General features: G+C 44.0%; 1 protein-coding gene across 1 annotated transcript in view; it reads right to left on the bottom strand.

Moving 5' to 3' along the window:
* The window catches only part of FTO (FTO alpha-ketoglutarate dependent dioxygenase), a 314012-nt gene that overhangs the window by 181471 nt on the left and 105869 nt on the right, over positions 1-26672 (bottom strand). The window contains exons 4-7 of the mRNA XM_054570344.1: positions 24153-24296; positions 9768-9847; positions 8096-8239; positions 798-917 (exon numbers count right to left, since the gene is read on the bottom strand). Coding sequence (XP_054426319.1) covers positions 798-917; positions 8096-8239; positions 9768-9847; positions 24153-24296 — 488 coding nt within the window. The remainder of the gene's footprint in view (positions 1-797; positions 918-8095; positions 8240-9767; positions 9848-24152; positions 24297-26672) is intronic.

Genomic DNA, 26672 nt, shown 5'->3' with positions numbered 1-26672 from the left:
CCCTACCACGTCCCCTGAGGTCCGTGTCTCATCCTACGCCCCCACTTCTGATCTTGTTTATACAGTTCCTGGAGCCTAAATTCCTCTCCAAATACCCTCTCCGACTCTACTCCTCCCCACCCAAGGTCCCCAAAGCCACGACTGCCACTGAGCAACAAGCCCAGGTCCAGTGGTCTAAAATCAATACTCTCGCCTCTGGACTGGGATTTTCCAAAAATGCCTATTACGGGATTCCGCTGATGCTACTGTAATGCCTGGCTATCCCTCTGTCCCCTTCCTGGCTCCCCTGAAGGCCGTGGGCATGAGCACAAGCTGTAGAGCCCGGCCGCCCGGCTGCAACCCTGCGACGCCGCTCGCTGGGGGGCTTTGGGGGACGCAATCACTCCTCTGAGCCTCGGTTTCCATGTCTATAAATGAAGGCTCTTCACCATTTCTGCAGCTCATGGGACTGTTGTAAGAATTTGAAAAGTTAATAGAGGGACACCCCTTAGAATAATGCCTGGTGCATATAAAAAGGCAAATAAATTTTAGGTGTTACTGTTACATTGTTCTCCCTTTATCGTCATTTCCTAGAGCGTCTAACAGTGCCTTAAAGGGAGGAAATGTTCAAAAAATACTCCTCCCACTGAACCGAGGTGCCACAGACAAAATCCTGGCCGCTCCGTGGCCTTACTAAAAGTAACCTAACTCAGTAATTTAGAATAGTTAAGTATGTCTTCACCTGTGCAAATGAGGCGGCGGAGAACGCATAGAGTGCCCTCTCCCAGAGGTTGCTCTCGCAGGCCCTGTGGACTTACCACGCCTTCCAGCTTCCTCCACATTTCCTCCAGCTGGGCCATGGGCTGACACCACCAGTCCGTGCACTTGCTGTAGCGATTGCCTTGAAACCAAAACTGTCTCAGCCACTCGAACTCAACCTGTGGACCGTAAAGACCAAGTGGTGGTTATATCATGTCCTGTGACGGAAAGTCAAAGACAATGACTTCATCCCTCAATTCTCCTCCAGGAACTTCATAGCCATAGGATGGGAACAGGGGAGAAAAGCTCAGTCCGCCAGTGTCTGCTGGAACCTGGGGTCTCCTGAGCATTTCCGCAGGGCCAGGAAAGAACAGACTTGATGCTCAGTGAGACGACCCAGCTCAGGCTGGGAGGGATTTTCAGTCCCATTTATCAGTCAGATGTGAGGAAGCTATCCATCTATCAACAACAAATACTGGGATCCTAGAACACACAGCACTTTCCTGCGCTAGGTGTGATGGGAAAGATATAATCACACAAAGTATGTTTTTATTATAGATCTTTATTAAAGATTAGCATTAAGAGCAAAACTCAAGACACATATTAGGAGATGCTGCTATTAAGTTTCTTAGATTTAAATAAGGAATTTACCCATGGGTCAGGAGGAGCTGGGGACAATGCCGACCCATGCAACTGAACTATACGAACTTAACCACGAACGCGTGCATCCATTCACCCGACAGAGCCATTCAAATTGTCGTTTTTCAACTGAGGGCAGTGACAGCAGGTCCAAAGAGCAGCAAAAACACTAACAATTTCTTTTCCTTCCAGGAGTCTACTGTGGTGAGTGTGTATTATTTGCCTCCGTAGCATTCCTCCTTCTATCCAAGCCAAGCCCCTCTATTCATTTGGCAATGCGCTCCCTTCCCCAGTCTCAGTCCATGTGGTCGGGCAGAGCTCCCGCTCTGATTCCACGGGTCAGCGCCCCACGACAGAATTGGATTTAGGGGAAATAGGCCTGGGTCTAATCAGAATGAGTCTTGAGACTGTAGACTGTCAGAAGACAACAGGAAGAGGATTCTGCAACCAGTCTTGCAGAACGGGGAGAATCGAGGAAGCAGCTACAAGAGGAAGAGATCAAAGCTGGGTCCTGGTAACATCAACTGACTCTTGAGCAAGCTATTCCTGCAGCCCTTTTTGCCTAAACCAGTTCAGGTGGTGAATTTTTTTTTTTTTTTTTTTGTCCCCTGCAACTGAAATACCCTACATGTATATACATGAGAGGTTAAGTAAAGCTTTGAAAAGATAAGAAATTGTTTCCTATCTATTTTCCAAGCCTCCTATCACGCACCTTAACTGGAAAGTCAAATTTTACCATCAAAGTACAACTCCATTCATCCCCAAATGCTTTGTACCTCTGCCCTCTCAAGAAATGTAAAGCTTTCATGGCTTAACATCGGGTCATCTGGCTTTGCTAATGTAATCATGTCCCACACACGGGCACAGAGCTATTATAATCTCCACCTGTTCCCACAGAGAATTTTTGTGTTTGTTTATCCATGTTGAACCTTCATGAAGCAAACAAAAGCAACTTGCGAAGATTGAACAATGGTGAAAATGACTCAAATAACTAACCTGAGAACACCAAGTCGTATGAAAGGGTTTTAGTTTACATTAACTAGATGTTTGATATGGAGAAGTGATTTCGGTTAAAGTTGTTTAAACAAAAAAAAGAAAGAAAAAGAAAAAAAAAGAAATGTAGACAACATTAAGACAATGGTTGCTAAGCCTTACCTGTGGTACAAAAGACAGTGGTTAACAGAAGTGAACTTGACTGCTTTGAAAGCAGAATAAATACAAGTATATATAGTTCAACTTCTCTGAAGGTATAGGATTAACAACATCATTTATTAAATGAAAAAAAAAGAGTTCTCTTTAATAGACTTGACATGAAATTGGTTTATGCTACAGGAATAAACAGTCAGCAAAGCACCAAACCCTCTGTTAGGAAGAGTTGAAAAGATTTTTTTAAAGTTTTTGTGTCTTTGGGCTGGTTATTTCCATCAATAAGAACAAAACATAAGTCTTGGCAACTATGGTATCCCAGGAAATAAAGTAACTAGTTCATTCTAGTGATGAACTAGTCATGATCTAGTAACTGGATCATGTGTAACTAGTTCATTCACCTATCAGGGTCCAGTAACTTCTGGATTCCAGTAAATTAAAACTCAGACATAAGGAGACAGCTATCCAACAAGGTAGCAAAAAAAGACCCCATTCTTTTTAGTAAATAATGATTTCATCTTCCTGCTTCGTTGTGCAACTCTTTTGAGGCAAATAGTGTCATCATTAAAATAAGGGCTCTGGGGTCAACTCAAAACTGGCCACCCCTACTGAATAGCCATGTCATTTGTAAAATAAAGATAAGTATATAACAACCACATAGGTTTGCAGTGAGAATTAAGTGGGTTAATAATGAACAGCCTACTACATGCCAGGCACTTGCTAGAGGATAAGACTAGGAATTGAACAAGGTCACAAGGCCTGGAACTTACTGTCTTCAAGGATCTCCCAGTCACGTTGTCTGAGCAGGAAAATGTCTAACATCCATGCCAATTCATGGCCACCCCTCTTGCACTGAAGCCAATCAATGAAAACTCCCGACCGAGTTCTGTTCTTGAGTCAAAGTGTTGCCCACGAGACACAATCTTCGCGGGCCTCAGATCCACTGGCATGGCTTTTTCTGCACCCCATAGCTTAACTCTTCCATTTCAATGTTGTAGACAAAAATATTACAGGACTGTAATCAAATGCCACCCTCAGCAGGTCCCCCAGTGCCAAAGAGGAGTAGCTGGCTCCTTTCTTAAAATTAATTACGGAGGCAAAAAAAAAAAAAAAAAAAATCCAGCTTCTTGATCCAGAATTTGAGTTACCACGCCACCACCAAACTCTAGAGATAAGACAGGAAAGCCAAGGGGCAGGGGGGGAGAACACCACACCAAAACCAAACGGGGGGACTCAGCACAGAGTGGGGCCTTCTTCCTCCCTTAGGGCTAAAGAGCCATCGAACCAGATTGACGGACAGCTGAGGTTCTGGCCGTGACGGGAGGAGGGACTTCGACCCCTTGCCAGAGGCTAGTCCTTCTGTTTCAGAGGCTCACAACAACCACAGCAGAAATCAGAGACAGGCCTTCAGGAGGGGAGCTGCTGACAGCGGCCAAGAGCCCCTCATGGGAGGCGCTGACCCCCCGAGATGTAAGCAGCAGGGAGACCGCAGCTCTCGGAGTTCATGACGCTCACGGCCAGACTCCCAGATTCCTGTCTTGCACGTAACGGAAATTCATGATCATGCCCACAGGTATCAGAAGGCATGGCGACAACTGAGGGACCCTGCAGGATCTTGGCTCACCAGAGGAAAATGAAAACATGTTCCTAACACTGTCAGTTTCATACCTGTGGCTCAAAAACAAAAACCCTGTAACCTCTTAACTAACCTGCACCTGCCAAAAAGAAAAGCCAAAAGAAAAAAACAAAACAAAAGATGAATCAGGAGAAGCTCTCATCCTAGAAATGTCTAGGAAAAGTCTGAAGGGGAGGAAGGAACACAGTCCACCTGCCTGCATGAAACTTCTTGGTCACTGGACACTTCGGCATGAAGAGAGCAAAGCTTATCCCAAATTCCTATTTCTGAGCAACTACATCACCCTAAGGTTACAAATCGTTCCATTACTCTGACAGGGAAGCAAATGTCACCTACTTGCTCCTCTCTCAGGTTAGTTTGGGCTCTTTATTCGATCCGGGGTCAACTCATGAAGTTCCTTCACAAGACGTGTGAACATAGTCGGTGGGGTTAATATCTTGTTATATAACTGAGGAATACAGTAGACAGAGAGAGATGCAAAGGTCTGACCCACCAGGAGCCACCCTATGAGGTCCCTTTCCAAAGAGCTCCGACCAGAACTGAGATCTGGAGGGGGTCATTACCTAACACAGGCTCCCAAGGGAATTTTGCTGGGTAAAGAGACTGGATTCTACATTTTACGTTTTTAAAGAAGGAAAACAACCTATTCAAGTAACACAGAGGAAGAGTCTTCTTATAACAAAAATCTTTCCTAAACATCTTAAATTAGAAAAAAAATAGTTTCTTGTGGATTCAGTTCCAATCCCAAAGTTCCCAAATTGCTTAGTTAGAAACCATCTAAGACAAGGAAAACAAGCCACTTCTAAACCCACACAGCCTGAAAGCCTGTAGCTTATAAAACCAAGAGACTTCACCCTGTAATCAGTCTAGCAAAGGCACATGGCCTTTAAGGAAGGGAAAAGCAAACAACAAGGGCCCAGGGTAACTATTATGGACATTTATGCTTTGACAATCGGACAAAGCAGAGACTAAACCTGCAAGCGCCTGATCCCCAGCCAACTTGGACGGCGAAAGAACAGTATCTGATGATGTGCCCTGACATATGGATTTAATTCTTAAGTAAGGAGATGTCCTTGAAGACTCAGAGGCTGGGGGATGGGGAGGACTGGAACACATGCTGTTTAGACGCAGGTTCTCGCGCTCTATTCAGTCGCAGACTACTGTCCGAGGGCTAAGGGCCCCCGCCTTGCTGACGTACACTATGTCAAAAGCAGCCGGCTGCTCTGAGGCAGATGCGTTCAGATGACAATATTGCACCGGGTTGGCCAGAAAGTTCATTTGGTTTTTCCCATAAGATGGCTCTGGTTAGTGTTTAGTTGTCTTCAACTGCATTCGCAACAATTTTGTTAGACTGCATTGTGACAGCTGTCATAACGGCATGCATTAAAAAAGGAAATCAAAGTTGGTCAATTTTTGTGTAGCCATTTTAATATTGAAGACGGAAGAAAATGTGCTAAATTTTTGACATATTATGCTTTATTATTTCAAGAAATGTAAAAATGCAACTGAAATGCAAAACAAGAAGGAAAAAAAGGACTTGTGCAGTGTATGGAGATGATCAAGCACATCGAAAGTGGTTTGCAAAGTTTCATGCTGGAGATTTCTCACTGGACACTGCTCCATGGTCGGGCAGACCAGTTGAAGTTGATAGCAATAAAATTAAGACATTAATGAAACAATCACCTTTATACCACGCGGGAGATAGCAACATACTTAAAATATACAAATCAAGAAAGTTACTGGTGAAAATGAAAAATGTGTCTTTTATATTTTGGAGGAAAAAAAGCATATGAATTTTTTGGCCAACCCAGTAGATGAGCAGTGTGATTTTACAGATTCCCCCAACCCACTGATGATAACAAAACATCAGAGTTGCAGACAAAGACCAGAACGGACGGGGAAGAAAAGAGTCCATGTGCGTGTGAATGAGAGCATCCTGGCCCACCTCCTAAAATAACACTTCAGAGAACAAAATAACCACACTTCCAGAGTAGAATTTCTTCACCCCTAAAATGGCGAAAGACCTAACTTTGTTCCCAAGCCTAATTCGGTGAGGTCACAGGTCCATCAACACTTGCCCTTCCCGCAGTTCTGGCCAGCAACCATGTCCGTGGTAGGTACAGAAGGCAGAGGACATGGGACACTGATCAGGCACAGTGAAGGAAAGGAAGGCCGGCCCGGGCTCGGCCAGCAACAGAAGTGGTTAATACACCCCTGAAAGGCAGAATTCCTTTGCTTTTGGGTCTTCAAATCATGGCAATGTTTCCAGATACATTGTGTCTCCCCTACTCAAAATCCCTGAATGGCTCCCCATTGCCCACTGGGTGAAAAGGGAAGTCCTGTCCTTTGCAGGGACCTTCAAACCTTTCACGTAGCATCTTACCTGCTGTAACTCCCAGCCTCAGCTCCCCCGCTCCGGCCAGACTCTCCCTTAACTAACCATGAACACAGTCTGTACTGGAGTGTCCCTCTGCCCAAACGCTGGTCCTCAGAGAGCCACCAGGCTCCCTCCCTCACCTCCTTCAAGTCTCTGCTCAAAGAACACCTCCTCAGGGGGATGTTCTCTGCTTCTCACAATCACTATCATCTTGCTCTGTTTGGTTTCTTCTTTTTTCTAGAGCACTTATAGACCTCTAACATACTAGATAATTACGCAATGGGTTATGTTTATTATTTATTGTCACCTCCCTGCACTAGAATGTCCACTTTCTTTGCCAACATATCCTAAAGCACCCAGAAGAGCGCCTGGCACATGTTCAGTAATTATTTATTAAAAAACTGGCTGAGGACATTTCTGTACTCCAAAGTCTCCATCAGTCCTTCCGAGAACACCAAAGAGAAAGCCTCAGACTGGGGATGATCTTCAGTAATTCTACCACTTGGTAAACTCTTTTCTCCTTTTAACAGTTTTTTTTTTTTTTTTTGAAGTATAATTGACCCACCATAAAATTCACCCATTTTATGTGTAGAACTCAACGACTTTTAGAAAATTTATGAGTTTGTGCCCTAATTTCCCTCCTTAACACAAACACGGAAGACTTTAGGCTCAGAGCCTCTTCTGGCAAGACCGGCTGTGGGAATTTAATAACTCTGGTCTGTTTTCACAGACTGTATTCTTCTGGTTACTTTTTCTTTTGACTAGGGACACTGGCTTTCCACGCACAGCGGTAATACAAAGCGTCCTTCTTAAAGAAATTTAGTTCTGTAAAAATGCATTAATGTTTAAATAGATAAAAAAAAATACGAGTATATGTGGTTCAAAGATGAAGAAAACCTGAAAGGGTATTAATGAGAACAGTAAGGTTTGTAAAACTGACTCACGGGACCCAGACCTGCGGTCTCCCAGACTGCAGAACTGGAACTACAAAACAGAAAACAAGGCGCTGACACTTGCTCCCAGAGTGCACCCTCAATTCTCATCAGATCTGCTGGGAGACTGTTTTTCATGGGTCTCTTGCGTGTCTGCACTATAAGCATGGAAGTGACTGTCCTTTGTTTCCGACTCTCATTGCAAGGATGTTCGTCCAGTGAACACCTTGGAGGCTATAGTTTCTCCTTCTGGAACAACAGGCAGGTTTGCTAACAGACTTAGAGGATAAAGACAGTGTCTTGATTTGGAGCAAAGGACAGGCATGCTTACTGCCTATTATAAAAGATTTGGGTTCCCGTAGCTCAGGTTCCTCTCCTACAACACAACCCCTCCATGTGCACTTGCTCTCTGGCCTACCTGGCATTTCTACCTGTAGAAATAGAGGCTTGGAGACCTCGCACAAAAGTTGTGATACTCTGGCTACTGCTATTACTGTTAGGTCATAAAATGTCCTTTGTCTCTGGGAGTCTCATGTCTTATAGCCACATGAAACTATGGCAGATTAACTTGAAAGTTTACAAGTAGGATAGGATCTCAGGCCCTCAATGGTTCTTCAAAATCCTCACCTCATTGTGGATTTCTTCTCCTTGTTTCAAAACAGCAGGCTCCAAGGACTTCAAAGACACCTCCCCACTGTCTGCCCCCTCACGGACATTCTGCAGAGCCAACTGGCAGCGCTGTAGGATATAATCCAAGGTCCCCGTCGAGCACTGTAGAGTGAACCAGGAAACCAGATTATAAGCAAGTGCCACGTCTGCCGTGCCTCCTCCTAGGACCCCTCTCCGTGCATTTCACCTGAGACCTTCACACGTCAGCCTCTACTCCTTAACTTAAGCTTTTCTGCTCTTCCAGATCAGATTTTGAAAGAAGCAAGAAGGATGCACTTAAGCAGCCACACACTCAAATGGATCCAGAAGAGGATTCTTGAGTGGATTATGGCCGGAAAGACAGATGCCTAAAACACCTTGTCCAAAAGTGAAGTCTTTTTTGTACAACACAAAGCATACATTAGATTGTCTGCAAATGCTTGCTCACTCTTTTCTTTCCTTCACTCCTTCCTTCCTTCCCGGCCTCTTAACAGAATCATTAGGTCTCTAAGATAAATTTTTCCATGTTTATTTGTTTAATACTCATCTCCCCAGTTAAAATGAAAGTTCAGTGAAGGCAGTGGCCATAACGGCTGTGTTGATGGCTGTACCTCTCAAGCCCGTGCTGCTGATGGACATGTAACAGGCCCTCGGATATTCAGGCGAATGGAAGAGAGAGGACAGGAAGGTAAGGAGAACGGAGGAAGGGATGCCTGATAGGCTTGTTGGCACCTTGACTGAAACAGACGCCATGCCCTCTCTGCCACCCACCAACGTGACCAGTCTGCCAGAAAAGCTGCTGAATCACCAAAAGGCATGGCATGGCCTGACAGACCCATGGTCTCAGCACTGAAAAGGTCTCACATTCCCTGCCACTTGGCTAAATCCCTCCTGAATCCCTCACACTGTGGTACAATAAAAAGTCAAACTGTACAGCAAAGCAAAGCACGTGTAAGAAGCTTGGAAAGAGGTCAGTCTGTAATTCTTTCTATGATTATTCCTCTGCTCTCTGCTCCCTTCCTAACTGCATGCACAGCACCCCGGGGTGACTACAAAGGGTTTCCTCATCACTTAAGTTTCCGTACTGAGCTAGTCCAATCATCTGACCGTCAGCCACTCCAAGTGGTGGCAGAATTTAGCAATAAAGTCTGGGTTGTAAACACAACTGGGGAGCTTGGAAATTTCTTGGCCTCGGTGTAATGTTCTCCTTCATTTACATTCACATGCCCAGAAGCCTGACCAAAAAATTAAGGGAAATGTAAACTCTCAACCATCTGAGCCCAATCACAGCTAACACATGCACAAGCACACCAATCCACCCCATTTCCTTCTGGCCATCTCCTGCCTTTGACCTTGACAGATACAAACCCCTTAGAAAATCTCCAACTAGCAACACCTGCCAATGGCACTTACCTTCTCCAAGAAACATAACCCCAAAGAAGCAAAATATACTTATCCCACGCTGTGAATACACTTCTAAAAACTATCCAATACAACTCAAAGCCAAAAAGCAAGTAAACAGGGACTGAAGTCAAGTTAGATGGAAGCAATTTTCCTATCAAATACTCTTCCAAAGTTCTATGATAAATTGCTCATTCAACCACTTCTGCCACATCCTATTAATCTGACTCACATTTTTATTTACACTTACCTCTGCCACTCGGTGGGTGGAACTAAACCGAGGTGGTAAACCAGCCAAAACACAGTGCTGGTGGGTGGCATTGAGATCATCTGCAGGAAAAATACCAAAAATTAAAAACAAAACCACACACACACTTATTAGTCACTATATACTATTGAACTAAAATACAAAGTAAACAGTTATGTCCATCATTCAAAAAAACAACAGTAGCCAAAAACTTAACAATTACATTGTATTCTTCAAACCATTCTTTGTAAATAAAATGACCAAAAAAACCATGACACTTTCGAGAATGAAGGGGATGTTATCAATAACTATTTCAGGACAACAGGTGCACACCAGGACTGTCCTTAACAAACAGGATGTGTGCTTGCTCATCTTACTTTTCTTATGATACCCACTCCCCACAGAGTTAAAAATTTATGAATTGGACTCCTTGCTCTTTCTTATGATATACCTAAGTCCACCTGTGCCTTTAGAATAAGTTGAAATTCTTTCATATTATTTGGGATTGAATATCTTTCATCTGAAAATCTGCCCCTTTCTCTCCCCAAAGTATCAATTTTGCCCTAACAATTTTCCAGGCAACAAACCAACCAACTCAGCACCTTGCAAAGCTCGGGCTCTCAAAACAGAATTCAGACCTATGGGCTGACAACCCAAGGATGGAGGAGGCGGTGAATTCATCCGCAGAAGAAAAGGCCTAAAACCACATGCAGCAGAAGGAACCCCCATGGCCAGGCTGGTGTAGATTCTAAGAAACACACCGCGCGTCAGGCAAAATCTGTATCACCTCCACGTGGCACGTCATTTCCTGTGTTACACAGGAGACAACTGAACAGTACTGCTCCCCAGCAACACGTGAGTAAGAAAGACAATGACTTGAACGAAGAGGCAAAGACCACTGCACCCCTCACGTGTTGGCATAACCAACCTACACTGTTATCTCTAAACCTAAAAATGGAAACACAAAATGGCAATTGAAGGACTCCTGCTTCTGGACGTTCTGCAGTAACAACAGTGACAAGGTTTGCCGTCCAACCTAAAACTACAAAACAGACCAAAAATAGTGAACAAAGCTTCCGACCCTGGAAAACAGAGCTAGAGATACAGTCCCAAAGGCAAGAGAAGTGATGTGGAGGGGAACCCACCGACTGCCCTAACTCACCCCTGAAAACAGGTTCAAAGCCACAGGGCAGGGAGGGTTAGGGTGAGGGTGAGGCTGAGGGTTCAGCTTTCCTTCCTGCTGAGCAGTGAAGACAGAGACTGGAGATTGTAAGGCAGACTGGGATAGAAGACCCTACACAAAATGAGAGAGAGAGAGAGCGCAGACACCTGCAGAAAGGTCCTTCAAGCCTGGGCACATGCGGAGGGACACTGCCCAAGGGCAGGAAACACAGCGCCACCAAGCGGTAGGCAGAACACGTCTCAGACCTCATACAGGGCCAGGAGCACGCTGTGTTCTCAGCAGCAGAACGGCTCCTACCACAGGAGATAATGAATAGAGTCTTTGGAAAAGCCTCGTCTTAGTAGTGGTGCTAAATGCATTTAGATTAAAGGCTGCTATAGATCGGCCTAACAGATTAAAAGCAAGCCCTAGAAGATTTAAACTTCTTCCAGATAATTTAGTCACTCATTAGAGCGAAGTCCAAAAAAATCAGGTTCTCCACAATCCCAGGCAGAAACACGGACAGGGCCAAGGACCGGGCGTGGGACTGGGCTCGCCCTCGGGTGGGGGGAGGGGAAGGCAGGCCAGTGCAGGGGCAGCGCGGTGAGCAAGGGGCACGTGGGAAGCTGAACAGATTGCAGAGGCCTCTGCCTGCCGTGCTAGGAACTTAGGGTTTTACTCTAGACATGATGGGGAGCCTTTAGAAAATCTTAAGCAGGGATGAAATGTGATCTAAGTTTAAAACAGGCCACTTTAGGGGAAAGAGAGGGCTGAAGGGGAACCCGGTCTGAAGTAAGAAGACCAGTCGAGAAGCTGGTGCATCACCCACACAGGAGCTGGCCGTGGCGTGGCCGTGGCTTGGCAGGGGTGGCGAGCAATGCCTCTCCAGGCACGACGTTTTGCGGGGAAACCACAGGCCCTGCTAACAGGCCGGGTGAGTACGGTGAGGGAGCGGTGAGGCCGGGAGCAACACCGGCAGTTTGCACTGGAGCAACCGCCCGAAGGCTCAGGAAGTCCCCAGAGTCGCAAATGAACAGTATTTCAAAATGTGATGAAGTGAAAGCGTCAGGGCTCCGCCTGGAGTTTTAAAATCAAATGTAAAGACAACAAGGAAGGCTCGCAGGGAGGATCAGAGAGGACCCAGCCTGGGCAGGCCTGGGCTCAGCAGTGCGGCCCCAGGCCCGCGAAGAAGGCCGGGCGCCCACCCTCTCTTCCAGCTGGCCCTCTCCGAGGGTCTGGCTGAGGACTCGCGTGAGAAGTCCTGGTTGATCTGGACCAGTTTCCGTAACGGCGGGTTCAGAGTCAAACACGCAAACATACCAGCAGAGGTCGAAGGAGATTCCCAGCCTGGATCTCCATAAAGGGCTGAAACAATTTCTAAGACATACATAAAGGCCATGGTCATCTACCCAAATGAAGGCCTAACTGTTCCTTCGCTATTAATGCTAGGACCCACAGCCCTTGCCGGGTAGCTCAGTAGGTCAGGGCGGCATCCAGATACACCAAGATTGAGGGGATCAGTCTCTGGTCAGGGCGCACACAGGAAGCAGCCACTGAATGCATAAATAAGCGGAACAACAAATCTCTCTCTCTATCCCCCCACTTCCTTATTCTGTCTAAAATCAATTAATCAATTGATTAAAATACTAGGATCCACAGACATCATAAAGAGGGGAAATCATCTTAATGAACAGATTTGTGATGTGCTTTTGTTCCACCAGGGGGCAAAGGATCTGATGCAGGCCACGTGGCAAACACAACATTCGAAGTAATAACGTTGAGGCTTCCACCTTTATTTAAATCCTTGGCAACTCTCTAATCGAAAAACTTTCAATTGCTCCCAACTGTCTCTAATCCTTTATGACTTTCAGAAAGAACCCTATAATTTTCATTTAAGAGCTTCTAATTTATCTAAAACTCAAAGCCTATAAAAGTGGCTCAAGCTTCGTGGATTGTACTTCTCCAAGGGTGTACTAAAGACATTCTGAACTTTAAAAGTGGACTTCTAACAGTTTTTTAGAAAGAAAACATTAAAGAACATCCGTTTGCCACCGCCATCTTAGAATACAGCTAAAAGTTGGCTGACTCTGTATTCAAGCAGAATCGGAGTTTGTAGAATGTATTCAACAAAACAGATAGACAAGAAGCTCTCACCCGTTGCTGACGAAGGCTGTGTGTTCTATGGCGGGTGAACAGAGCTCCAGGCTTTCATTGTAGCATGAAATCTCATCTCATAGACGCAAGACCACAGGTGCACAGGTGCACGACAGTGACCCATTCACCCCCAGGACTTTCTTGGTTTTAACACTCAGGCCTCTCTTCCTGAGATCCCCTTCCCACCAAGAAGCCCAAGCAGCAGGCCTTCTGAATGTAACAGCCCTCGCTCCCTTGGTGTTGCGGCCCGCTGTGTCACCGGGGCCATTTCAACCCAAATGTCTTAAAGTAACAATCAAGGGCTCTGCCGAAGGCGCCCCTGCGCGAAATAAGGCCAATACTGAAATCCAATCTTCCCAGCCCCACACAGTTACTGAAGCTTTTCATTTGTGCTCACCTGTCCATTCTCATCCCTCAATCTTAATATTTATGACCTTATTTTTCCTAGATGCGAGGACATCCATGACTGAGAACATTTTCAGAACTTAACAGCCAGTGAAAGGGGAAAGGGGACGCGTCCTGGCAAGATGTCAACACAGACTCAGGCCTCCACCCGCCCCCTCCCTAGACTCCCAATGAGACAGTCCATGGGATACAGAGAAAGATGGAAACTCCTTTCAACACTATGTCTTAGACAAAAGGGGCCGATAAGGCAGAAACAGCCAGGGATGGTGCTGGATGCAGTAGCGATGGGGTGAGTTTACTGAAGGCTGCCACGTGCCTGGCTGTCCTGAAAGGGCAGCATCTGGATAAATCTGCCCAGCGGACCCTGAGGGGAGCAGTCAGCGCCGAGCTCCGGAGGTGAGGGGCACGAGGCGGGCCCAGGAGGCCGCGGGGCACCCGGCCCCCAGCACCGGTTGCTGGCACAAGGGGCCACTTTGAGGAGACAGCCAGGCGCTGCCGGGGTCGGACGGCAGTGAGGCAGGTAGGCCAAGGAAGGGCAGTATAAAAGGGGCGGTTTTCAAATAGCCACGCTCTCACCCCTCCCCCAGGTATCCCACTTCTAGTAATTTTCACTAAAGAAATGACCACGGCTGCAGACAGGGACCCACGTGCAAAGGTGTTCACCAGAGCCCAGTGGATGAACGATATCAAAATACTGGAAACGAAGTCAATGACCAAAAATAAGGGTCTACTATTTCAGCCACTTTTAAATAACCTATTTTCAAGGAATATTTAATAAGAAAAAAATGTTTAAGATATAAGAATATTGAAAAAAAGATGCCAAATATTATATTTGATATTTTCTAAAAAGAAATAAACATATATTACCACACACAGAAAGAAACACTAGAAGGAATTCGACCTAATAGTCACGAATGATATCATCTGCATGTGGTGATATTATGACATATTTTTATTATCTACTTTATACCTCCCAAGAGTTTGTCAATTCTTTGTAAAGGACACATACTATATTTCATCCATTCCAAGGTACACATTTTTGGTCTTTCTGGTTAACATCTCTGAAATTGGCCTACATCTTAAAATTCATGGGCTCTTTGACTGGATGGCATGTATGGCTACTTCTCCACTTAGCAAGGAAAAGTAAAACAGGAAGTATCATTACTTTTGAAAGATCCAAAGGCAAATGCTCAATGAAGAGATATTCTGAAGAGAGGTGTCCGTTGCCCAATAAAAGAGACGGCACGCAGCCATCAATGAATGTGGCGAAAGCTTTGATTAATTTTGTGTGTCTCCCCCCACATACAAGTTTCCACGGGAGCGAAAACTCTTTTATAAAAACAAGTAAAGAGGTGAAGATAACCTCGGGGTACATAGCTTCCCCTTCTCTTTTTTTTAATTAACTTGTATGGAATGCTTAGTTTGCTCTGGGGTTGTGAGGAGAATAGATTCTTGAGGTTAATCATTCATTTTTGCTTTCTAACTATGCAAAAAAAAAAAAAATTATTCCCACTTGGGCTGCAACTCTTCCCAAGAGACAGCAGAGCAGAGGGGGCGGGGGACATGGTTGAGAAGGGACAGAGGTCAGGCTGTGGGAAGCGTTTTTCCTTTCCTGGTGTGCACATACAGAACAGTCACTTCTGACTCCAGTGGCCTGTGGGGACCAGACCTTTCCAAAGAGTCCATGAATGAAGCAGAAGCAGCCACCTCAGCTGCTAAGTTCTGTTCCTTCCGATGCCTTCTGATTTCCCTCTTGATTCACTCCTGGCTCACATCTAATTTCCCACTGGCAACTGAGGAAGATAGCTATGGTTTCTGGCTAAAGCTTAGGGGGGAAACAGGAGGATGTTCCGTCCCAATAGGTGGTCAGTTCCTCTACGCCCAAGGCACTAAGTGCTGGGTGCAGTACGAGAATCTATGTTACTCAGCAGTGACTCCCTACAAGCTCACCTCTGGCAGGTGAGGTTGGACCTCTGTGCCAACCACTATGGTCCAGAGCGGGGAGTGGCGGCACCTACCCTGACTGGTGGTGCCCCTGCCACTCTGGAGATTCAGTTTTTTTAATGTTTACTCATATACTCTAAATAGGTGGGTTCGACCTGCACCTAGATGAAGGGAAAAGCTTGACATGGTGGAAGGAACAGTGTGGAGAGAGATAAGGAAAAAGGTTTGCGCCAGGCCCAATTTTAGGGAAGGATTTTAGGACAAAGCCACTCCAGTGAATTGACAGGGATTACAATGTATATCTTTTTAAAATGTCTTCAATGTTTATTGAGCCTAGAAGAATTATTCCCTAGGAAGAAAGTAATGAATCATCCATGGGGTATATAGTCTGGCCTTGAAATACGCTACAGGGACTAACGGACTTAGGAAAGTCAGACTCCTTCCCGGTCTAGTCCTGGTTCAAACCTTCACTAAGGATCAATTTTTTTTAAACCTCCATTTGTGGTCCTTCTTCCACTGTCTTGATGGCCAAGAATAAAGACAGGATATGCTATCAAATTAAAAGTCTGAAAAATTATCTTCCACAGCTCATGCTTTTAGGGGGTACATGGGTATAGAGCCACAGAGGGTGTATGAAGGCCACCTGCCAAAGGAAAACATCCCACCCACCTAACCAGGGGCAGAATTATCCCCATACAGCGAGGATCTGAAGGAAGCGTGAAAGAAGGAAAGGATACCACGTTCACACTAACACATCACCCTCAGCGTCAAAGAAGTCAACACACTTTTGTTGCCTTTGGTGGTTTTCTCACAAAAGATTTGGAAGAGGATGTACAGACTGCTCCACACACTGTGTCAATTTGAAAAATTCTGCGATGCCCCATGGCAATTCAGACTAGATAGAAAGAAGTGAAAGCATCAGTAACTGAGAGAGAGACTTCCACTGAAGATGCTGAAGCTGCCCCTGGAGATCCCAACAGGAGGTGAGTGGCCACCTGCTTGGCAGAAGGGCTTCAGAACCTTTTCCCACCGGGAGCTTTCAAAGACAGAATAAGTATTTCCTTTTGTCTGTGTGGCAAGTCAGAGTGCCATGGAATTTTTCTTTTAATAAAGCCAATTCTTGGTTCATCTATTCACTCATTAACTCAATAATAATTATTAAAGCATCTACCATGTTCAAAGTACTGTGTTAGGTGCTGTAGAGGTTCCAAATTTTTAGAAACATGAAATATAGTATATAGAAGGCATTTCTAGAAAATTCCAAGAATAGGAAGACATGGGACCCAAATAAAAATGGAATTAGCAAAGGAGCGCAATGAGTGCTGTGCCTGTTGGGTTTGAAGAACATAGTACTTATCCAAACATTAATTAAGTAGTATGATGAAACATCTGGTGACGCAGAGCTGTCACTGTGGCATGATCCTTCTATCAATAAGAATAAAGAAAGGTATTTATGAATTCCAGGGGAAGAGGGAGCTGCACAAGGAAGTCACGGTTCAAACACAAAGCAAGTTCAAGTGTAGCGTGATTATGCTGAGCCTTCGATGAAGGACAAAGTCTGGACCTGACATTGGCAACGCTCCCCTCCAGCTGACTCAGGTGTAGTGACTATAGAGGATACATCTTCCACTTATGGATCCAGTCACTTTATTTGGTTCTGTAGTAAGTAACACATATATAAGCACAGTTATGCGCTGGCTTTCAAGTTTCAGAATCAATGTACAGAGAAAACAGGTAGTCTTATCAAAGTTACAGATTAATATATAAACGTTATCAACTTCAAAAATGTGAAAGTAACGATAGGGCTGAGAAAGAACTTTGATTCCCCATCTTGCACACTAAAAGTCAAGAGAGAATCTATATATTGGTTATAAAGGTAATCAATTAAGAAAAAAAGACTCAATGTGAACTAACAAGAGATAGCAAGAGCAAGAGATGATGTAAGCAAGCCAATTCTATGTTTTTCTTACTGGAGAAACTAACAGTGCTTAACGCTATTGGATGAAGAAACAGAAGTATTAAGCATAAGTTTAAGAGTTAAGGAGGTAATCATTTAAAGAATAAAATGCAAATACAGTGAAAAGCAGTTACTTCTATGAATGGAACTTGGGTTTAGATGCCAAGAATTTGTCACTGGCCATTTTAGAGCATACTCAACTGTTTGTTTTTCCTAGCACATACATTATTTTTTATAATACCAGCAACACTATGAATGAGGTGCTGACAAGAAAAGATCTCCAGGACATTTTATTAAGCAAAGAAAAAAAAAGAAAAAGTACTATGGTAATATATATAGTAAAGTCCTTTTTAGTATTTTTTTTAAAGTGGCAACATATATGTAAATATATTAACACAACTACATTTATGTGAATGGTTACAAAGGACCGAATTGGAAAGGAAGGTAACAGAATACTCCCACATTTTCTTCTCAAGAGTTCGATCTTGGTAGACGCCTTTACCATGAGAGTGTATGTTCACTCATCTGACAGTAATTGTTCCATTGCTTTTCTACAGTTTTAAGGGAAAAAGATTCCGTGACTGTATAACTAGTAGAGATCGCACAGTCCAGTGGAAGAAGCACTGCGCTGGTCTCAGAAAAGCCTGGATTCAAACACAAGCTTTTCTAGGTATGTTACTGTGAACAAGTCATTTCACCTCGCTAAGCCTCAATTTCCTTTTCTCAAGAAAGAGCTTTATTGAGATATAATTCACCCTCCAAACAATTCCCTCATTGAAAGTATATAATTCACTGGATTCTTTAGTGTGTTCACAGGATTGTGCAGCCATCACCACAAAGTAATTTTTGGGCATTTTCATGCCCCTAAAAGAAACCGTGTCCGCGTGAGCAGTCAATCCCCATCTGTTTTCCTTTCTGGGGAAACAATGGGGAGCTGATGGGCCGGTTACGAAAAGTAAATTCTGTCCAAGCATGCGGCACAGGGCCTGGCCCGCAGCAGGTACTCATCGCGTGCCTCTCAAATGAAACATTCAGGACAAAATGGCTCAGAAACAGCCAAAAGCCTGGGTATAATAAGTAAAGGTAAGAGGTGGTCGAGTCCTTTCAAACACCCAGGGATATGCTCAGGTTCCCATCCTTGGAGTATGCTCCGCAAGCCAGGGCCACTCCCAAATTCTACTGAATACAGAAAAATCAGGCATCGAGTTGAATGGCACACTTTTGAGAATGTCAGCACTTGGGGGCACATTTCAGAGAGAAAGTTTCCAGGGGAGGGACGCCTCCCGGGCCCCGCAGACAGCGAGGAGCAGCGAGCGGACGCTTTGCTGCTGCGCAGGTAAGGAGAACGCGCGCGCTCGCCTTGGACAAGCAGTGGAAACAGTCCTGTCATGTTTCCACTTTTCAAAGTGAAAACAAACATGACAGGTGCTCATTTGGCTGCTCAAGCACTTTCCACTTAAACGGCAATTCCTCCAGCTCACCCCCGGCAGCCGAGGTTATAATTTATTGCTGTTTCTGTGTTATTCCCTTGCCTCGGCTGAGAGCAGAACACTGCGCCTGCATTTCAAGACCCAGGAGAGGCAATAAAGTATAATTATTTAGAATTTATGATTAAGCCGTAAATTATAGGCACTTCTTAACTTCAGTTGGTCAGTCAGAGGCTGGAGGGGGAGGACGGGAATGGGGTCAGAGGAAAAAAATAGCAAAAGCCCTTCCCTTCGAATAAAATATCTAAGTCAGGGCAGGATTGAGGGACACCTGGAGGATTTAACTAAGATGCCACAGGCTCAGAGTGAGTCCCAGAGGGGCCGCGGCTGAGAAGGAGATGCTCAGCTCCCAGGGGCCTCGGTTCTTTGCTCCCAGGGCTGCAGGCTCCACCTCAGGCGCCCCCACTGGCCCGCAGGGCGCCTTTTCAGGGCCTAGCACGGGGACGTGCACAGCAGGGCCTGCTGCTCTGGGCCCAGATACCGCAGGGACAGCAAACCTCATGTATCAGAAACCCTAGCCCAGGGTCCACGCGTCCTCCCAGCCACCACCAAGGGCAGACCGTGGTCCCCACACAGCTCGGATTCAACATCAGGCAGATGTGGACTCTTCTCTCCCGTAAGTATCCACTGGTGAGAGTTCCACTTCCCGGAGCTCGTTTGGGTGCTACGAAAACATGCACATGGCAGAATGAGGTTCAAAGCTGGCAAACCTCGGGGCGGGAAGAAGGCTGAGAACTGTGTTTGACCTTCCTTGGTCACCCACTCGCCTCTCTGGTTCTTCAAGAACCGCAGCCCAGGTCCCAGTCTTCGCAAGTCCCCACATTCAAAGTGTAGTGTACAAAGCACGGTCCCATACATTATACTTGGCCTCAGAACAGCCTGGAAGCGAGGATCAGTAGTGGCCCTAATTTGGTGGGGAATATGGGGGAGCAGGGGCTCCGAGAGGGATTAATGGCGCCTACCCCGCAGACAGTGTGGCGAGTCGGAAGCCGGTCACCTGACGGGAAACCCCGTGGCTTTTTCAGTATTTTAGCCCAAACTGTTAGTGAGGGAAAGCAAAACCAAAAAAGAAAGATTACGCATTTCAACTGATACTGAGTTTTTCTTTTTCTTTTCTTTTCTTTCTTTTTTTTTTTTTTTTGCAGTGGAGTTTTTACTGGGCAGCTGAAGCTTTGAAGTAGCTGATCATTGCAGTAACAATAGATATTTGAACATGTGATTCAGTCAGATTTCAGGAAACACAAGTAAAGAAATGGGGCAGAATGGAGTCATGGAGAGTGACATGTAAAAATAACGTAAGGAAGGGGGAGGGGGTTCACCCCAGTTGTTTACCTAGCACCCACCTTTGTCCTGAAACACACCACCTCCACGCCGGCTCCTGGTTAATAAGCATAAGTGGGTCAATGTCCCTTGAACTGCACAATCTCTTCCACAAAACACAAACCCACAGTTTGTCCCCAAGCCACTTTTAAGTCCCTAAGTCCCAGGTTACATTCAGTCTATGGAAAACATCTGTGGCAAAGTAAATCATCCTACTCTGAAAAAGACCAGAATCTATTTTTTTTTCCCCTCTAAGTGTGTTTTGAAGTCCTGGTTGGAAAATTAGTGAAAATTGTAAATCTGTTTGCAAATCTGGTCATGTCTAACTCTGAGATTAGGGCAAAGATTCCAATTTCAAAGTAACACCGTGACAACTCCAGTTAAGCGTGTCCTCGGGCACCGCCGGCAGGGCCTTCACTCACGCGCTCAGGCGGTGGATTTATTACCGGCACCCGGCGCGCGCCCCATCAGACACCCCCCGAGTACTGGCTGGAGACAGCAGGGCTCAGCCCGCACTTCCTCTGCAGACCAATATATTATTATAAATGGAGCTAAACTGTTTCCTTTTCATAAGTGCTATGAAGTTCAGATTTCAGATATCAGCGCAGGGCCGAGGTCCCTCCTCATGGCTCCTTGTAGCATTTGGATTTGCAAAAGCGAAAAGGGAGCATTTGACCACAGTGGCTTTTGTTTGTATGTTTGTTTATAAGAGGGAATGGAGGAAAATTCAGTTTGGAAATCCACTATGACATCGTAATGAGGAAATATATTCTCAAGGCAGCCCTAGGGTGCACGGGGCTGCGCTTGGCCTGGGTCTGCAGGTACCAGCTAGCTCACCTGCATCTGAAGGCAGGAGTTGGGAAATTGGGAAGAGACATTGTACCCTGGCTATCACTTCCTATAAAATAACACTCACTTCTTCTGTTTCTCACCTACAATAGCTAAAGGGACCCAATGCATCTTTTAAAACATATAGGAACTGTAACACATAAGTCAAAAGGACAATGTAGTGATTCAATATTCTCACTATTAACCTATTTCTAAGGCAAGAAAAAAAACAACCTTAAAAAGAAATGAAAAAGAAAGGAGGAAACGGATCACTGTCGTCTTCTTTTCTTCCACAATTTAGTCCTGGACCCTTCCAGGCCTGGCATTGTGCTGAGGGAGGGAGAGGAGGGCACGGAGCCTAGAGCAGGGTCGGCGCCCGAGTCGGGAGGAGGGATGGCCCGACACGTGGTGGCAGAGGCCGAGCGGGAGGAAGTGGCAAGCGTCAGGCCAGGCTTCTGACTGGCCGTGTAACCGTGGCTAAGTAACGACCTCAACCTAATCTTAATTTTTCCCTTTGCAGGATAGCTAAGACCTACTTCCTAGGGTTACCGAGAGGGTTAAAAGAACGCTTGACTTGCTATTAGTCCCCAGTAAATGTGGTTGTTATTCATACACTACTATTATTCTATGCGTATGTATAGAGAAAAGACTAAAAGGGAATATCCTGAAACAGGCACGAACCTGATTTTTATCATCTTCTTTCATTTTAGACTTTTCAGAGTTTCTTTTCTCTAGAACGAGACTAGATGGCTTTTTCAATCAGAAAAGAACACATGAGCTATTAATAAATAAATGGAAGATAGCTGAACTTTCACAATGTGTATTTACTACTTTTATGAACAGAAAATTAAGAAAGCTATTAAAATGGTATCATTCTGACTCTCGTTTCTTTTAAAGATGCAAACTGCAAATAGAAAAACTCCTGAACAAAGTATTCAAAGGAAAGTGGTTTATCGGCTGAAGTTAACACCTATTTATACTCAAGGTATTGAATAAATATCCATATGGCGTGGGGGTACATTGGAAAATGAAATAACAATCTGTTTACCTACACATGATACTCAACAATGGAGCAGAGACTTCCTACTGAAAACCTCATTCCTGAGGCAAGCAGGGGAGAGGCAGGGGGAGATATGAATATAGCCCTAAAAGCATCCGCACATAGAGGTTCCCGTGTATACCGTTCAAGCCTACAGTCCATTTCAGAGTGGAAAAGGCACTGTACGGATGCTTTTCAACTTATGGTGGGGTTACCTCCAGATAAATCCACGTACGTTGAAACTACTGTACATTGAAAACGCATTTAATCCACCTAACCTACTGAACGTTGTAGCTTAGCCTGGCCTACCTTCCACATGCTCAGAACACTGAGAGCAGCCACCTGTTGGGCAAAATCGGCAGGCTGCCCAGCGCCAGGAAAGACGATAGCGCTGCATGTCACTAGCCTGGGAAAAGGCCAGCCTGCAAAATTCCAGGTATGGTTTCTACTGAAGAACGATTATTGCTTTCGTACTATCATAAAGGCAAAAAAAAAAAAATCATCAGTCGAACGATGGTTAAGTCCGGGACCATCTGTACAGGAAACCTGAAACCCACTCTGGTCCCTGATCTGCCCCAGATGGACAGAGTGACCACAGACAAATCACTTTGGGGAGGAACCACCTCTGCACACCTTCTCACAAGGCCGTCTGGGGGCTGAATGAGATTGCTTACGTGAGACTGATTTGTAAACTGTAAAGCGACATCTGAATGGAAGGCAAGAGATTTAGGGCTTACTTAGATCTGTGTTCAACAAATGCAGGAATCAGCCCAGGAAAAGAATGTAAGAGGTAAAGGGACTCAACATTAAGTACCAGGGAACCCACTGTGAGAAGGTCATTTCTTACAAGATGATCTTCCAACCTCCCTGCTGACATCAGGGAGGAAGTCTCAGAGAGGCGCCATGATACAGTTAACTCCTAACAGTTACTCGCCTCCATTTTCACAAAGACAGAACAGGACCCAGACTCACGATCTTGAGGGGGAAAAAGTAGCAGAAACTTAACACTGTTGTATTTTACAGATTTATTAAACTTTCTAATTCTGCCTAGTGATACTGGTTTTCCATTTAAAATATTCAATTATAAAAACTACTAAAATTCATTTCAATAAAAAAAAGTGAGTTCACTTAGAAAGAAATTTATATAAGTGATATAAATGGTGGTGAGTGGATAGGGCAGGAACCTCGAAGCTGGTGCAAATGACTGATATTTGGAAAATACTTAATGAGGAAATGGCTTAAAGAGCTATTGGAAAATCCAGTTCCTAAAAGGCAAGGACCAAGGCTCATCCATCTCCAGCATCTCCACCAGAACCTTATGCAGCATGCAGAACATAGTGGGGCCTCTACAAATAATTAATTGGGAAATAATTTTATCACAAATTACTGGGTTTGAGCCTTGGTGCTTCCTGGCTGTTAAACCAGCCCATGAGTAGTGCTCCCAAGCAGGTACGAGCGAGATAAACCCAGAACAGTTGGGAGCCAAAGCCAAGGAGAGAACAGACCCTGAGGAGCTTTAGGAGTAAGAATAAAATACCGTACACCAGCAGACAAGTAGAATGTCCCCAAACAAAACACTAAACTGAGAGCAAAGAAGCGAAAACAAGGCCCCGCGCACTGCCCAGCCTCGGCTAGCAGTGTTAGCCTTGGCTGGAACACTGCTTCCGACGGCCTCAACGCAAGTGCACAGGGAGGTCCCGTTCACTGTCAGGTCAGCGGCTCCCAGGGAGAAACTAAATTCGAAACTGGGGGGAAAGTACATTCTCACTAAGAACTTACAGAGACAGGGAAATATTTTTAAGACTTCACAAGGAGGAGTTGATTTAGATGATTCTGTGGCTCTGATGAGGACTCCTGAAAATTGTTTAGAACATTTGCAGAACTCTAGGGACACTGCGAATGAAAAGTAACTTCTAAAAATTAGCCATATCTCAAAAAAAAAAAACAACGAACCAACTAACTAGGTACACGTATACGTTTCATTATCACTATAAAATACTCGGAAAGTTCAAAAGACATATTCAAAATATGTACCCAATAACGTAACACTTAGACAATAGGACATCGATAGGATTTGGATCCTCCGAATTACCCAGCATAAAGTAGCAGTCTCCTTGGTGAAGCGGTATGGCCAAGCCAGGCGTCTCTATGTCCCAGGAGATCTTGAAGCCAACGTGCCAAATATCAGGGTCTCTGCCTTCGAGCTGAGGATCATCCTCACCTTCCTCCTCGGGGCCTGTCCAAGAGGAGAGGGTGATCAGAAAGAAAAAGTTAAATCCCAAGTCGTGGGTTCTACAATGGTTACCTTAGGAATCATTGAACTTTTAATAGACATATAGTCCTTTTATATTACATTTTTTTAAGAAAAAACAGTCTTTAGAATATTTTTAACATGTCATTTATTTTTAATCAAAAAATTTTAACATAACAGAAATTTTAACAGGGCAAAAATATTGTTAAATTCCAAAGAAATTAGAAAAATCTAGATTGGTTTTTTAGGAACATATTAATAACCTAATCCACCCCAAAAAAGACAGGAAAGCTACACAAGACACAGAAGATATAAAGGAAGTTGTCAGGGAAGTATCTCCCAGGAAAACACAGGCTTAGATAATCACAATACAAAGGAGAATACTACCATACAATTAAGAAGGAGTTACTTCAATACCCTTTGAATTGCTTAAGAGCATAGAAAAAGTTTCCAAATTCTTTTCAAGCAGACAGAATAGTATGTATCAAAATCCAAAATGAAAACACACACATGCACGCAGAAAGACACAAACACACACGCAAACCAGTCTCGCATCTGAAAAATCAAGGCAAAATTCCTAAATATAGCATGAGAAAATAGAACTCAAATCCAGCAGCATATTAAAAGAATAACAGTGTACAACCACGTAGAACATATTGCAGGAATACAAGGATAGTTCAGTGTGCAAAAACATATACCAAAAATTAATTATATTCATAAATGAAAAACAATCATGAGTCACTAGATATACACTCAAGTACTCAATAAAATGTATCTTTTCATAATGAAAACCTCAATAAAAAAGATATAGGTGGCTAGTTCCTTAACATGATAAAATACAGATCTACTCAAACCCAAAGCTGGCATCATATTTTAATCGGGAAAGATTAGAAACATTCCCAAAGTTAGGAATTAGAAAACAATATCCTTTATCACCACAACAACTCAGCAATATCCTGGAAGGGATGCCCAACAAAGCAGTGCTCTCTGACACAGTGTAATAGAGGGACCCTAGTTAAACACAAAAGAGGTAAAACATGTTTTAACGAGAAAAATATTCTTTGGGAAATGATATGATTATTTACCTGCAAATCAACAACAGGTGAATTAAGCAACAGGTGAATTAAGAAAATGCTATAAAAATGTGCATATAAAAATATCTAACAAGATTCTTACATGTGCATTGTCTATATGGTTAAACTTTAAAATTATTGACAGACACAAAAGAATATTTAAGGAAATGTAATAACATATTATTTTCTTGGGAAATAAGGCTGAACATCATAGAAATGTCAGTTCTCCCTAAATTCATCTATAAGTTTGACACAGACGCAATAAAAACACCAATAGGCCTACATTTTAGGTGAATGGGGTTGGTAACTAGGCAAGCCGATTCTCCAACTCCCGTGGAACATAAATAAGTAAGTTCCACCAGCTCTCCACACATCGATAGAATACACAGCAATAATCAAATAGAATAAAGGGTAAACGTTATGGACATAAAACACATAAAAGGAGATCAAATGAGCTTGTAAACATAACAAAGATGTTCAAACTTATTCATACAAGTTCAAATTAAGGCCACCATAGATATTTTTCACCTATCAGATCAGGAAATATCAAGCACATTGATAAAATATGGTGTTAGCAAACTGGCACACTCAGAACCTCTGTAGAGGACATGTTGACAAAGCCTATCAAACTGACAAATGCACAAGCCCTTTGAACTTAGAGGAACTCCACGATTTCACTTTTATGAATGTATACTAAGATTTCCACTTGCAGAGGTTGCAAAACGACTTTTGAGCAAAGATATACGTGTATTGTAGCACTGTTTATTGGATCAGAATTAACCTAAATGTTCATCGTACGGTTCTGGTTGAATCAAATACGAACTGTCCAGGCAATAAAAAACTGTGTAGCCAATACAGGACTATCTGATATATTTTCTAAGAGAAAGAAACTAATAGGCTATAGTTTCTGTGAGGAATACAAACACATGCGTGTATATGTGTATGTACATAAAACATTTCAAGAAGGACACTCAAGGCTGATTTTTCTGAAAAGGGAACTGTGCGGCTGGGGCACAGAGGTGAGACCCAAAGGACAGCAGACATAACACAGAGCACATGAAAAAAGAATAGAAATAGTTTAAGAAATGTTTTCATACGTCCTTCTGTGGTTAAATCAACTGTAAGTCAACTGTTTAAAAAAGCGATTTCAAACTACAAATACAACAATTTTCAGGCGGTTTTAATCCCACTGAGTAAGTTTATTCTAATAAGTGGTAACCGTTGCAGGCTAACGGGCTGGCTGAATACTTTCCCCTCGAACTTCCATCCCCACACCCTTCTCAATATG

Source organism: Pteronotus mesoamericanus, unplaced genomic scaffold (genome assembly GCF_021234165.1).
Source record: "Pteronotus mesoamericanus isolate MK-2021 breed Mesoamerican mustached bat unplaced genomic scaffold, CSHL_Meso_final contig_202, whole genome shotgun sequence".
Taxonomy (NCBI): domain Eukaryota; kingdom Metazoa; phylum Chordata; class Mammalia; order Chiroptera; family Mormoopidae; genus Pteronotus; species Pteronotus mesoamericanus.
This window is presented reverse-complemented; position numbering and strand designations above follow the sequence as displayed.